This window comes from Engystomops pustulosus, chromosome 11, assembly GCF_040894005.1.
Source record: "Engystomops pustulosus chromosome 11, aEngPut4.maternal, whole genome shotgun sequence".
In the NCBI taxonomy this organism is placed as follows: Eukaryota; Metazoa; Chordata; class Amphibia; order Anura; family Leptodactylidae; genus Engystomops; species Engystomops pustulosus.
This window is the reverse complement of record NC_092421.1, coordinates 82,274,838-82,289,446: the sequence shown is the minus strand read 5'-3', so window position 1 is coordinate 82,289,446 and position 14,609 is coordinate 82,274,838. Positions and strand designations below refer to the sequence as shown.

The window sequence follows — 14,609 nt, the reverse complement described above, 5'->3', positions numbered from 1 at the left end:
GACCACCCTCTGTTTTCTATCACTAAGCCAATTACTTACCCAAATACACAGATTTTCTCCTACTCCCAGCAGTCTCATTTTATATACCAACCTTTTATGTGGCACGGTGTCAAATGCCTTTGAAAAGTCCAGTTGGACTATGGTAATGTTCTTATATTCTCAGCTGGCAATGCCATGGTGAGGGTGGAAGTAAATGGTAATAAAGGACACCTACACTGCTGCCTTTGCTAATATTGAATTATTGCTGAGAATTATGGACTCATCTGATATCTGGTTTTTGTAAAACTCCTAAAGGAGCACTACCATGAGGAATCTACTACCAGAAGTAGATCTGATGGTAGATTCCTCCTTCCTCTGCCCTGATCTGTGATTTAATAATCCTAGAACCTAACCTACAAACTTTATTTTAGTAATATGTAAATTACCTGCAGAGGCTCCTGGGGCGGGGAGTAGCCTTAGCTCCCAGTGCCCGGCCAGGCTAGGACACACCCCAGTAGCCTCTACAGTCAATTTACATATTACTAATATAAAGATTGTAACAAGTTATGTTCCAGGATTATTACATTACAGATCAGGGCAGAGGCAGCAGGAGGAATCTACCATTAGGTCTACTTCTCACTGTAGTGTTTCTCCATTTTGGGGGTGCACACACTACTACAATCACCCCTTTGATTTGGCCTCCGTTGTGGATCCCAGTACCGGAATTTGTAACCATGTTTTATCGCATCTTGATTTGTCAGAACATGAAAAAACTCTTCAAATTGTCCAAATGTATCTTTTTGTATATTGTAAGGGCCAAACTGGAGGAGGAAAATAGATGCAACCAAGGGAGGGCAAGCTAGAATGTTAAAAGGCTTAATTTGAGAAAAAAAAAAAAATGATATAAATAAATCAGAAAGATGAATTTATCGATTTTTGTCAATGTTCCATTGCCTAAACAGTTCCATTCCGGTTACACCTGTCTGTGTAGACTCTTGTTAATGGCACCTCAGTTTACAGTGTATCATTTCCAGGCGCGGTGGCAGCGCAATCATGAATATATTGAGCAATGACCATCGAGCCTCTAGCATTGGAGGAAGAATCCTCTGGTGAGGAAATCTGGAGCCTGAGCAGAAAGATATAAGGCTGTACTTTATTTCGCAGAAGTTTGGGGAAATCAAAAGTGGCGAGTATTCATTGCATTGAATTTATTTATGTACTACATGTCTATATCTTTTTAGTGAAATTTCAGATTCATCTCTGAGTGATGGTAATGTTATTCCTCACAAAGCTGCGGCTGCTTGTTGTGGAGGGATTTGAAGATGGAAAAAGTTTTTTTTTTTTTTTCCCTTGTTTTTTTTTTTTTTTATTTCTCCTCTCTATTATTATTATTATTTTTATTTTTTTACACACAAGTGTCTCGGTACATCAATACAATTCCACTTGAAGCCTTCCACTTAAAAAAGTTCAAACATTGACAATACTTTTCACGTTTGTTGCACTTGACACTCGGCTTCTGGGTAACTCTCAGAAAAGAGAAATTTGTAAAGTTTATTTAAGTTATGTAAATGACATGCAGCAAAGAAAGGAATTATTGTAATATAGACTAAGATTGAAAGGCTTCATCTAAATGCAGCCTGGACATGTCTAGGGTATAACTGGTTATGAGAGTAGCCATTATCAATTTTTGACACATTGCAGCATTTTTGTCATTCTGTTTAGGGCACAATTTTTGAAATTTTTAATTGTTATAGACTGTTTTAAATACTTTTCTAATTTTGACTGAAGGGACGTGGCCTAAGATGTGCCAAAAACTTTAGAATTTTGTCAACATTTCGCAAACCAACAAATAGAAGACACACTCCCACAAGTGAGTTGGTCCTGACTCTGTTCACATGCAGGACTTAGAACTGCTGAACTAAACTCAGCAACTCAGTTCAATAGATCTAGGTGTGTTCCAGTGAATGTCAGACGTGCAGGAGGCTAGTTTGTTGGAAAGCAAATTCACTTGTGGGTTTCCATTTGTAGACCAATTAATCACTTCGCATTGGACACTTAAAATCTGGTATAGTTTATATCTTGGTGGACTTATATCCATATAACCTGCTATATCTTGCCTTCTACTGGGATCTTCCATGGCTTTTTGTTAAGTTCCAGGAACTTGAATTTCTGTAAAGTCTATAGCCACTCTTTCCCATTCCCAAATAAAACTGTGGACATGTTTGTTTTAGGGGATTGGGTACGGCCAATGGAAGTTTTATGGACTCTGAAATCTGCAATTCACCTACAGGTTCCATCTCTGTCTCTGATAGCCCCGCCTTCCTTGCACAGGAAGTGTGTGGCTTATTGCCACCTACTTCCTGCCTTGGTTTGGAAATTGATGGCATAAGTTTATTTTTTTTTTATTCCATCAAAGCTCAAACAGGTAGAGCCCTGAATGCATTGTCCATTTGGGGATCTAATAACTTTTCCTATCCTCTGTTCTGTTTCCGACCAGTTTCGTCAAAGTGGAGAAGTTGGGCCAAAAAAAGGTAAGGGACGTTGTCACATAAATTAAGGAAAATTCTACCATGTCCAAAAAAACTGAAACATGCAAAAACATGTTTGAAAATAGCTCCCAGTTCTGTTCATACTATAGTTCTTGAGTCAATGTTTTTACATCAGTTTCGGGTTGCATTACTGTTTAATATTAATATTAAACACTGTGCACCAAAGCCAAGTACAACCTAATCTGCAATGTCATTTAGAGCTGCACATTGCCAAACACACTAAAATACATGAGCCATTCTAGTAAGTGGAAGACCAGATGTACAGTTTATATATTTTGTCAGCTGCATGTAAAGGGGAAGTTTTTAGACTTGGTGGTAAAATATAGTATTAGCGAAATGCTAACCCTTCCATGTTACTTATGGGAAGACCTCACACGTCCTTTGTGCTCCACGGATTATCGAATGGAAAATCAATCTCAAATCTATAGGAAAAATCTAGATGTTTAGGAAATACTTATTTTAATACTAAATACGCTTACTTTTAAGCGATCCCGTAAAGGTAGTATCCACATCGGATCTTTCTGAAGTCTGGGATCAACCAAATCCTTTCCGATGGGAAAATTTTAGTTTTGAAAGTTGCCAATCACATGAACATGGAGTCTGATTTACAAGCAGCAGCAGCAGAGAATATCTATAAAGAAGCTTTACTATAACCTACCAATTAAAGAGGTTGTCTCATGAAAGTACCGTATATACTCGAGTATAAGCCGACCCAAGTATAAGCCGTGGCCTCTAAGTTTACCACAAAAACCTGGATATTTTTTACTCGAGTATAAGCCGAGTTTGGGGGTTTTCCTCATTTTTTTGTGCGGAAAAACTAGGCTTATACTCGAGTATATATGGTAACTTATTCCTTGCCTTCAATGAACAGCAAAAAAGGGACCCAAAGGTCCTTGTGTGAATGAAGCGCTGTTGTACATACATGACTGGTGCCCTGAACCCCCCCCCACCCCCACCCCGAGAAGCTAAAGTCTCCTAACACTGAGTAACATTACCCACTGCACTCTAATAGAAGGGATTTCAACAAATTCATTAATATTTCTTAAAAACATATATATATATTTGCTGAACTGATTCTGCTCTATAACTTGTAAGTCATGACTGAACGTGTGACCTGACATGTTCCCTTTTAAGAACTACTCTTATTTTTTAACTTAACATAAGTATCAGAGTTTAAAACCAGTGGTGCCCTTCTTCATCTATGACAGTGATGGTGAACCTTTTAGGGACGGAGTGCCGAAACAACAAGCAAAAGCCACATATTTTTAACAAAGTGGCAAATGACAATTTAAAGTTACTAAGTAACTCACAGGTTTCAAACTTATTGGCTTCCTGAGAACACCAATACAGCAGAAAGAAGGAGAGATTCAAATTATTTTTGTAGTTTCCCTATAAGGTCCCTTAACAGGATGAATCACAGGTCCGGAGAAGAGAAGATAATCCAGCTGTGTCAGCACCTCCTTACTCCTTCTGCACTTCTAGTCACTTTAATATAGCGCTGAACGTGGCACATAATGGGCTGCCTGTGACTGCAGAAGAAGGTATTGAATCCTAAATGATAACATTTGTGCTGGGTGATGGCCTGGTGCCCACAGAGAGGGCTCCAAGTGCCGCCATAGGTCCGCCACCACTGATCTAAGGCCTCATGTATATGAACATGCATGTAAAACGCGCCACAAACAGGCCCCATTTGCGGCCGGTTGTTATCGGTGGGGTGGGCAATGCTGATGTCCATAGGAAATGAGTGCCCGGCACAGTCATTGGGCATGCACCACACTGTGCACCGTAAAAGTCTATGGGTGCCATGAGCTGGCTGCATAAACCGTGTCACGTTTACTGCCCCCATAGACTTGGATTGTGCACGTCTCGGTGAAGCACGGTGTTCTGAGTGATCGCTCCGCACGGTCGTGTGTTTGAGACCTAACATAGATGTCCATATCTCTCATTCTGTGAAGTATGAATTGTACGAAGGCCACATTCAGTCATACATGATGCAACCCTAGTGGCCAGAGTGAAAGTGGATGCAGAACCTTTTATTAAATCTAGACCACAATAGGGAAACATTTTATTGCAAATTTTTATAAATGTAACATTGGTGATTGGTCCCTTCTATCGCTGCCTTGATATTATGTTTCATGTAGATACAAGTCCTTGCTTTGTGCCTTTAGAACGAGTCCAGGAAAGGACAGCGTCGGGCTCCTCGGATATATCTCCCGATCCATTTAATTTCATCCTGTAAGTGTTATTGTCTTGAACAGACTATATATTTACATCACGTGCGGCCATAGAGTGGGGACAGTAATACTATTATTTCCCGGGGTTGAACTCTCCTGAATTGTTTAAAGAGTTCATTAAATCAAATTCCACAATGCAGATCTAGTCAATTAGAGGACAATTCTGGTCGGCGGATTCATTCTCTATTCTCTTATTTAGGATTAAGGCTCCGGAAGACGTGAAAGTCCCTTATACTTAATTGAGTGCAGTGTTTCTTGATTTGCATATATAGTACATCTGATTTGCATTGTACAAAACTAAGCGCACAAGTCTCAGCCCCTGCTGGTTACCCTACTAGAAACTTGAGAGTTGTAATACATATTTTTTTTTACCTTCTCTGTCTGAATTGAGGAAAGCTCCTACTTATAATTCAGCTACAAGATAACCTCTGTCTTCCCCCCCCCCCCCCCCCCCGTCTCCTTCTTTTAAGGGGATTTAATTGTTGTAACCGGGTTTCTTTAGCTTTTCCATACTTGAAATTCTTTATTGAGGGCAATTCTGAAGCCGCCATTAAAACGGTGTCGAAAGATTAATTCTCTAATCCCAATTCCTGTGAAAACGAGGGATGAAAGAGACGAAACAAAAATGCATTTTATTTTGCGAATGATCCTTAATTTGCCATGAAAATCAATTCGTCTACTGTAGTCAATTAATATGAATGGCTTTTAGCTTAAGGTAAAATTGGTACAGATTAAACCGCTATGATCTAAGCAAAGACATTGGCTCTTCATCTGGCTCCGCTATCCTGCCTGCTCCGGCTACGTCTGTGACATTGGCTGGTGGGCACGCAACGTGGCTGCATAATTGTATGAGGGGAGAATCCTGTGAAAAACCCTTAAGGGCACGTCCCTCTTCTAGGGCTTCATGGAAATGTTCCTTGTATTGTGTTTGCAGCAATTGCTGTGAAATCTTGTTAGGACTGCTTATGATATGGGGGCATAATGGGGCCAGGTATCACAGTGGCACATGCATTAGACAGGAATTACCGTATTTTTCGGACTATAAGGCGCACCGGATTATAAGGCGCACAATCAATAAATGCCTGCTAAAACGTTTAGGTTAATATAGAAGGCGCACCGGTTTATAAGGCGCACAATCAATAAATGCCTGCTAAAACGTCTAGGTTAATATATAAGGCACACCGGATTATGAGGTGCACCATCAATAAATGCCTGCTAAATCGTCTAGGTTAATATACAAGGCGCACCGGATTATAAGGAGCACCTGATTATAAGGATGAATGACCAGCAGGTGGCAGACATGTAAACAGTACAAGGCAGCTGTTGTCTGTAAGTACGGTTCATATATAAGGCGCACCGGATTATAAGGAGCACCTGATTATAAGGATGAATGACCAGCAGGTGGCAGACATGTGAACAGTACAAGGCAGCTGTTGTCTGTAAGTACGGTTCATATATAAGGCGCACCTTTTGATTTCTGAGAAAATAAAAGGATTTTTTGGGTGCCTTATAGTCCGAAAAATACGGTAATTTGCAATTTTTAATGTTGGGTAATTTAGCACTTTCTGAACTATTCTCAATTATTATTGTATATTTCTGTCTTACAAGCTATGAGCATGTGATATTATGCTATTTTTAACCTCTTATCCACATGGTTGTACTATTTTTGTTCTAGGAAACTGCAGTTTTTGGGTGTACTTGCCAAATGGGTATCTTATGTGCCAGTTGTTGGGCCTTCGGAGAGAGTGGTCAAAGCTCTGGTTGTATTTTTTTTTGCTTTTGGGTGGCCAAACTTGAGTTGATCTCTTCAGAGGAATACATTATTATCAGTGGAGTCAGGAGTAACAAAGCTGAAATCATAGCCCATATGTAGAAGAGGAAGCTCTGGCTGCTTGTGGTTCCTTCCATGTACAGACCTGAACCAGCCATGAGTTGTAGCTTCTACGTAAGTGTTCTTCCTGAAAAAGATACTTTTGGTTTAATTGTCTTGTTATTTTACAGTATTTTATATATACATTTTCATTCTAGATGGCGCCAGGAAGTGGAAACTGCACATTGAAAGATGTACTGATTAAGAGCCCTATAGGAGAAATCCAGATATCGGGATGTGAACTTGGAATCCATGACATAAAACTGCTGAATTGTGACATCCCTGAATCAGGGTAAGCTATATTTTAAGACTTTTCTTGGTATTTCAAAGGCTTTCTCAAAAATGTTTCTCTGGATATGCGCTTGTTACCTTACTTACTGTTTTGGCCACAAGACTATACTTAAAGGTTTATTCCCATCTGGCCATTCAAACTTAATTGAATACATCTGCCATATAGATACATTTCATCAATTGCATGTTATGAAAAAAAAATCTACCTGTGTAATTCTTTTATCATAACTGTAGCAGTGGTTTCCCTTAAAGCGAGATAGCTGTCCTTGGATACAACCACCCCCACACCCTGGCAAAGGTGTCTACACATGCAGTATTGGGCATTGTCTATCAAGCAGCTTTCATTACCACAGGGTGGCTGTAGGACATGCAGAAACTCTCAGACATTTAAAATGCAAAAACTTTCTTTGCACCATTACTCCAGCAGTGGAGGTTGTATCCAAGGAACTCATCCTCATTTACAAATTATCTTCACATGGGTTAATTTTTTTTAAAAATAACATCCAATTGCATAAATGTATATGTATGATGAATTAAATTAAATATCAATGCCTAGACAAGGATACCACTTTAATTTAGAAAAATGGAGGGGACCCTCCGCGTTTAGAAAAAAAAAAAAAAAACTCTCGCAGGCTAATGTCCTTTTGCATGACCACTAAATGTCCAATCACTGCTGCCTGGAAAAGAAAATGTTGTACACTTTTTAACACATTGAAAGGTTTGTGTTTTAGACTTTTTAAATTTTTATTTAAATTGTAAATTTTTAAACATTTCTTTCAACTTCAGTCAATAAATAATAATGATTTGCAAGTATTCTATGTAAGGGGGGAAAAAAAACAATAAAAAAAGTGATGGAGATCTCATGTGTATTTCTTTGAGTATATCAAAAGTTTCCGAGACAATATTGCTATAGTGAAGGAAAAAAAAAAAATATATTTTTTTTTTCTCTGCTGGCTGGTGCCAAGGAGCAGTCTTAGTTTTTCTCATTGGCTACAGCAGGTGAAGCGTTGAGAGTGTTCTCTCACAGCGTATCTTTTGTTTGGGACACAGGGGAGCCCCTCTTCAGCGCTCACAAATGAAAAGCTGCTAAGCCCTCCAGCCAGTGAAGCAGGCATTCAGCTTGTTCCTGTACAGCCCATGCCAGAGTAACATTGCCTTTTATTGTTTTGAAAGACACATTTTTTTTTTTCCTTCCCTATTTTTGGTTTTCGTTTTACACCCTTGGGGTTCTATAATGGTTATTTTGCTATGCATGTAAAATTAGTTGTTTTCTATGTTCTTTGATAACCTTATGGGTACAATTGTTTTGGGGTTTTTTTGGTTTTGTTTTTTTACGTAACTGGAGCCAAAATTTTACGAGAAGCATTGTCAAAGTCCGAACAGTTAGATGTATTATTTTTTAAAATTGTTTTAATGTAAATTATATATATTATTATTATTATTTATTTATTTTTTATAAATTACTGTATATATTCTGCTTTGAAAATTTTAAAACCTTAAAATAAAAAAATAGAAATAGTATTCAGCAAATATGAACCTTCACTTTTGCGGAAGGTTTACAGTGTTCGTTGATGATGTAGATCCAATTCTTTGTTCTTATCTGACACAGGGCTGTCGAGTTGCTAACCTAAACTTGTGAGTTTCCACTTTTTAGAGACTCTGGGGAAGATTTATCAAAAGTGTTTTAAAGTAAGACGGGTCACAGTTAGACGAGACAGACCTAAACTATGCCAGACACCTCGATAAATCTGGAGCAGCAGAAAACTGTCAAGTAGAGTTGAGCGGACCCAAACTTTAAGGGTTTGGGTGCGTCCCATGCAACCCCCGACGTATTGTGCGACAAATCGTTGCCCCTAGATTCTAGCCATGGCCGTGATTGGAGCTATGGGTCGTAGTTAGGAGTGTTAATTTGATGAATTGGCTGCAAGGCTGGTAATATATCCAGGTCCCGCAGGAGACATCCGAACCCTGGACACACATCTCTACTGTCTAGAACCTCTTGTTCCTTGACTTTGGCCTCATTCAGACGTCCCTTACAGGGGGCCATGATCTGGTCGCATGATTTGCGACCAGATCACGGCCCCCATAAACTTCAGTGGCTCCTGGTCACGACGTGGGGAGCACACACAGCTCTACTGCACTGTTACCGAGTCGGGAGGCTGCACCGCCTCTATTCTGCCAATGGATGGAAGAGGGGTGAAGGGTGCTCCCCCTTCTTCTCCCAGCCCTGTACCCTCCCAGGAGCCAGCCCGAGCGAGCACCTGTCCGTGTGAATGCCCCCCTCGTTTACACCAGTAAACTTTGCCCGAATCTAGATGAATTGGCATAATACATGGAGTGTTGTTTCTGTCCAAGTCACATCCTTTTTATGAGAGCAAGTGCTTTTCATACTAGTACTAAAAAGTCTAAAACAGTCTTGCACCTCGGGTAATTGTGACAGAAGACATTTGGGGCTATTTTTTGGGCAGACTATGACATACCATGTATATGCTGAAATATGCTGAAAACCCAAACTCTGCTTATACTCGAGTAAAAAAAAATATAGGTTTTCCCAGGTTTTTGTGTTAAAATTGGGGGCCTCGGCTTATACTTGGGTCGGCTTCTACTCGAGTATATACGGTAATTATTTCCATGTTGGCCTTTGCATCACAAATGTCTTGAGTAATAACTACTATACATCAATAATAATGAAATCCAGTGTATCAATATCCTTCTCAGATTTTCTAAAATTCTTTGAAAGTAAATGTGCTGGAAGCTTTGTGTTATATATAAAGTTTTGCCAACAAGTTACTCGCTCATCGGCTGAGATTGTGAATTCGTATTAACCCAAAGAAGACGTCCACCATGACAAGTATTTGTGTTGTAGCACTCTCTCTCTCCTACTTTCTTCTACAATTGATTACTCCGACCCTAAGTGAGACTTTGGAAGGATGAGGAACCAGTCTACATCACAATTTACAAACTTCGGATGGAGTCGCGTCTAAACTCGCCACTTGGCGGAGCGACATTCGGCAAAAAAATATTTTGTCTTTTATCAAAGCAAAAATATGCACCCGACACAGTTATTGCATCTGCTACAAAATAATACAGGTCTATATACGTATACGTATCATGGACCTCAACCTAATGGAGAGATACCGGTATGTAGATAGTATAAGAATGTATGGGATAATATGATTGGCTGGTGATATAGCTCAGCTGTATTTCCATAGTGACTACGAGTCGTGTTCAAATTGTCCGATACCTATTTAATTTTTTTTCCCCCTATTTATTAAAACTTTTCAAGCAGTAAAAACATTTAACTTGTTAATGATTGGAAGTGGGAAAAAAAAAAAAATTAATGGCATAGATCTCGGGAACCTCCAAGATGTCTCCTCTTAACCGAAGCAGATTTCTTTCCTACTGTATGTAGTTTAATTTCTTTGATAGGGTTCAGTAAGCAAATGCAAATAGATTTAATGATTTGCATCAGTAGATCATTTCTCAGTTTAATATCCTGAGATATTTTGGTCAAGGACTTTTCCCTTTTTGGTGGCTGGCAGTATTTCATATAATAAAAAATATTAATGCTGGATACATTATGATACATTGGAATTAAATGATATATTTTAACCATTTATTCATGGGAGTATTTTTCAAGGAGCTGTTTCTGTCAGTCTGGTGACAGTAAAAAAGGAATCTATCTTAAAAGAAAATGGAAGAACTCTTAAAAATGAATATGGAACAGTTATATTAATGCACTTTTAAGGAATAATCATTACGGTTTGGGTTCTGACGCGAAAGATGATTGCCTGTAGGCCTCAAAAGTCCTGAGCCACAAAAAGGGTCTTTAAAAAAAAGACAGAATGCAAATGCATTATTCTGTCAGAAATGAAAAATACTCGCTTCAAACAACTTGCCGACCAAAAAAAAAATCAAAAAAACCGCCGGCGCGGTGGTTCTTTTTATAAGTAAATTTTTATTTAGGGTTTTGAGGAGGATGTAATAAAGTCTATGGAATATATGGTAGTAAATAATGGATTAATGTTTCATAGTGACAATAGAAGGATTTGGGAAGGTGCGGGGGGAGGATAAAATAAAAACTTAAAAAACCCAAGAAGACTTTCAGGTTTCTTCGGTGAGATTACGTGCGACACAGGGGTAAAGGGCAACTGTTGGGCTTTTTGGATGGGGAAGTAGGGAGCACTCCTCCCCCCTCCGTAGAAAGCCGAGTGGCTCAGTCCTGATCCTGGGTACTTACACCTTTAATCTTACTAGTGAGGAGGTTTCTGCTGAAGTAGAGAAAGATGGCTACAATATTTAAATGTATAGATTTTAGGTACGAGAAGCAGATTTTCCAAGGACAGAGTGCATGCACAAGGCGCTTGTACCCTCCGCCCCTGCACGTACCCAACTGGAGTCACAACCACAAAGTGCCTGCGCGTGAACTCCGGCAAACCAGAGAATGACACGACAAGATAGGAGGCAGGGCACTGCATAGGGCAGGAAGGGGGAAAGGGCAATTAAGAGGCCGGCCAGCTTGACTTCTTCTTGGTCAAGCTCCCAACCTCCTTGACTGGATGATGGCAAGGAATAAAAGTTCCTTTTGTCGGCTTTGAGAATGAGGACTCTGCCCCCATGGCACTTGCATACATGGTATGTATTGGTTTTCAAAGTCTCTTAACTTTATTGTTTATATTAAAGACACCCACTTTTACTTAACTCTTTCATGTTTTACTGGATTCCCCTTTAATTTTTAACACTACATGGTAAAAGCTGGGAATGGCGTGTCCCTTTAAAACGGCTGGCCAGGGTTAGGTTTTTTGTAACTCGGAGTGCTGCTATCTGCCAACGTTAGCCTCTGTTGGATACCTAGTCCCAGCTGTGGTGCCGCGTCGATGGTGCCCGCACCTGTTTCGGCCTGCTATTGTTGATGTAGTGGTTGCGTGTTCCTCGATGCCATGTCACCGTTGAGCCCCCATATTCAGTTATGCTTAACTAGAGCGCCAGAGAGGGTTAAAGATATCCCCATATAAAAGAAACCCTTTATCCCAGACACTCCTTTAAATAATAACACTCCTAGATCCACATACAGGCAGTCCCCTACTTAAGTACACCTGACTTACATACGACCCCTAGTTACAAACGGACCTCTGGATATTGGTAATTTCTTGTACTTTAGTCCTAGGCTACAATAATCAGCTGTAACAGTTATCACAGGCGTCTGTAATGAAGCTTTATTGTTAATCCTGGTTCTTATGACAACACAACATTTTTAAAATCCAATTGTCACAGAGACCAAAAAAGTTCTGGCTGCGATTACAATGATAAAATATACAGTTTCGACTTACATACAAATTCAACTTAAGAACAAACCTACACAACCAGTCTTGTACGTAACCCGGGGACTGCCTGTATTTCTATTCCTGTTCACAGAAATAAGTTAATGTTACAAGTCTTACTCCAGTCTCTACAGAGCAGGAAACCGATGGTTCTATCTATAATGTATCAGCCAATTGGCAGAAGTGGAGATGCAGCTTTCATAGATGGAGTACAGAGGGTGCAGGTGCACCCAGGGGCCTCCACCGGCCCATAACATGGTTCATTATACTGGTGGTCATGGTACAGATGTAGCAGCTTCGGGTTATGCTTCATCCTATACACTATACTTAATGTCTCAGATGTTTCTATGTTATCATAAAGGCTGAGCAAGGGAAACGTCGTGCTATTAGCATACAATGGTCCGCTTATCATCCAGGTGACTCTTTTCCCCTTATTTTCAATGTAAATAAAGTGGTGTCTGTGGAGACGGGGGCAGGTACTATTCCTCTGGTAGTCCGATTAGAAGGCAGATGTGCTGCGTGATTTACTATGCATCACCTTAGCCATCATTCCCCTAAGTATTAATTTTAACTCCACTAATAAGAAACTGAACAAAAGTGGAATTATGAGTTCAGTAGTGTTCTATGAAAGGTCAGTTGTTAAAAAGGCAGACTCTGACATTCTGAGAAAAAGGTGCCTTCATTAATCATCCTGATAGGATAGCGCTAGATAGACTTGACCAATAATGGTTCACCTTACATCATAATCTTCATACGGCTTGGGTTTCATTTTTTGCACCAAAATAGGTATTTTTTTAAATCTATATGTTGTAATTGTGATGCTCTGAGTAATGTTTATCCTGTATCTACAAGTAACAAATTATCTAATTAAACTCTATTATGCAAAATAAATATCAAATGGGAGGGCTCCAGTTGAGACTGTCTGCGTTTGCCCCAGACCTTGTGTAGAAATGAACTTAAAGGACAACTACCACCAGGATGAAGGATTGTAAACCAAGCACACTGACTTACTGATGTTCGCCCCCTCTGGTAGGATCTGCTCTTCATTTAGCTTCTTATTCCATGTGTTTTTTTTTAAAACAAGGGCATAGGAAGCCTTAAGAAGATCAGATCCTGCCAGAGGGGGCACACACCAGTATGTCAGTGTGCTGGGTTTACAATCCTTCATCCTGGTGGTAGATGCCTTTAAAGTCATCACTGACAGCGTTTCTGAAGAGGAAGCCCCGGGGAATGGAAGGTCCCTCCAGGGTTTCCCTTGGGAGGGATAAGTATGATGGGGTCTTCCAAAGGCTGTCCCCATTCCGTGTTTTACTACTGAAAACTCCTTTGTTAAATATTTGGTTGAATATTTCAGTTCAATCAGAATGTTATATATGTTAAGGCCAGACTTACCATTTTTTTTTAAGTTTTATTCTTTGCTATTAAAACAAAATTCTTAACCTTATTTACAATTTAGGAAAAGGCAACACCCCCTGCATAGCTTTGAAACTTCTGTACACTCTTCACAGTATATGTACCATAGCGTTGGTTGGGTTTTAAATTGCAGCTCTGCCCCTTCCACTTGCATGTGTGGTGCGGGTTTTCAGGCTAAGCTACATCTGAACACTTTACACCTTGTTTAAAATGTGAAATGCCCCTTGTAAGACGTGTTGCCATCATCCAACTAATTTATGTAATTAAGCCAGGCCAGTGATTAGCTGTAACCGGAGCTACCACTACTACTTCAAGAAATTAGTTACAAATAGTTAATTTGATCATGGAGATCAGAATTGGGAGAACAAAGTATGATGTTTTTCCCCTGAAATAATGTGATCTCCATTAATCAAAATTTGATGGATTTTTGGAAGGGGTCACCAGGCCATTAGAGCAGGGTTTTACAAAATAACCAAAATATCAACATAAAACCTTTTATTTTGCAAAAATTGTGATGATCATAATTATAGAACAGCAATGACTGGAGCACAGAAAGATAACAGCATTTTCTCCAGGTTACAACAGTCACCAATCAGTAGGAAGTGCACAGGCCTTTACTGTGAATGACTTCAGCACCGGCCACAGGACATCACTAGCCTCTCACATGGCTCTGCTGGGATTTTGGGCCACTCTTTTTCCAGTCTCTTGCACAGTTCTGTGACTTTTGTGGGTTCTATTGGGTTTAAAACTGGACTCGGGCTGACTATTTAATTGTTTCAATGCTCAATGTGTCATGGAACTGTTTTACTCTTTTGCTGTGTGGCCGGGAGCATGGGAATTTCTGGCTTATTTGAGTGATGGAAGGAGCCACTTGTTGTTGAAGAAGGTTTTCGATACGCACTTGCATTCACTCTGCCGTGTAGCTGTATGATAGATCCAACTCCTGCCAAAG

The 14,609-nt window shown here is 39.7% G+C and overlaps 1 protein-coding gene across 7 annotated transcripts in view; it reads left to right on the top strand.

The window, feature by feature from the left end:
• MGMT (O-6-methylguanine-DNA methyltransferase) overlaps positions 1–14,609 on the top strand; it is a 292,365-nt gene that overhangs the window by 32,795 nt on the left and 244,961 nt on the right. For 6 of the 7 annotated variants that reach the window (XM_072129983.1, XM_072129980.1, XM_072129982.1 and 3 more), the window contains one exon: positions 6,791–6,924. In XM_072129983.1, the coding sequence (XP_071986084.1) occupies positions 6,791–6,924 (134 nt within the window). Of the gene's footprint in view, positions 1–6,567; positions 6,708–6,790; positions 6,925–14,609 lie in introns of those variants that run through there. The other variant, XM_072129979.1, reaches the window with a different exon arrangement.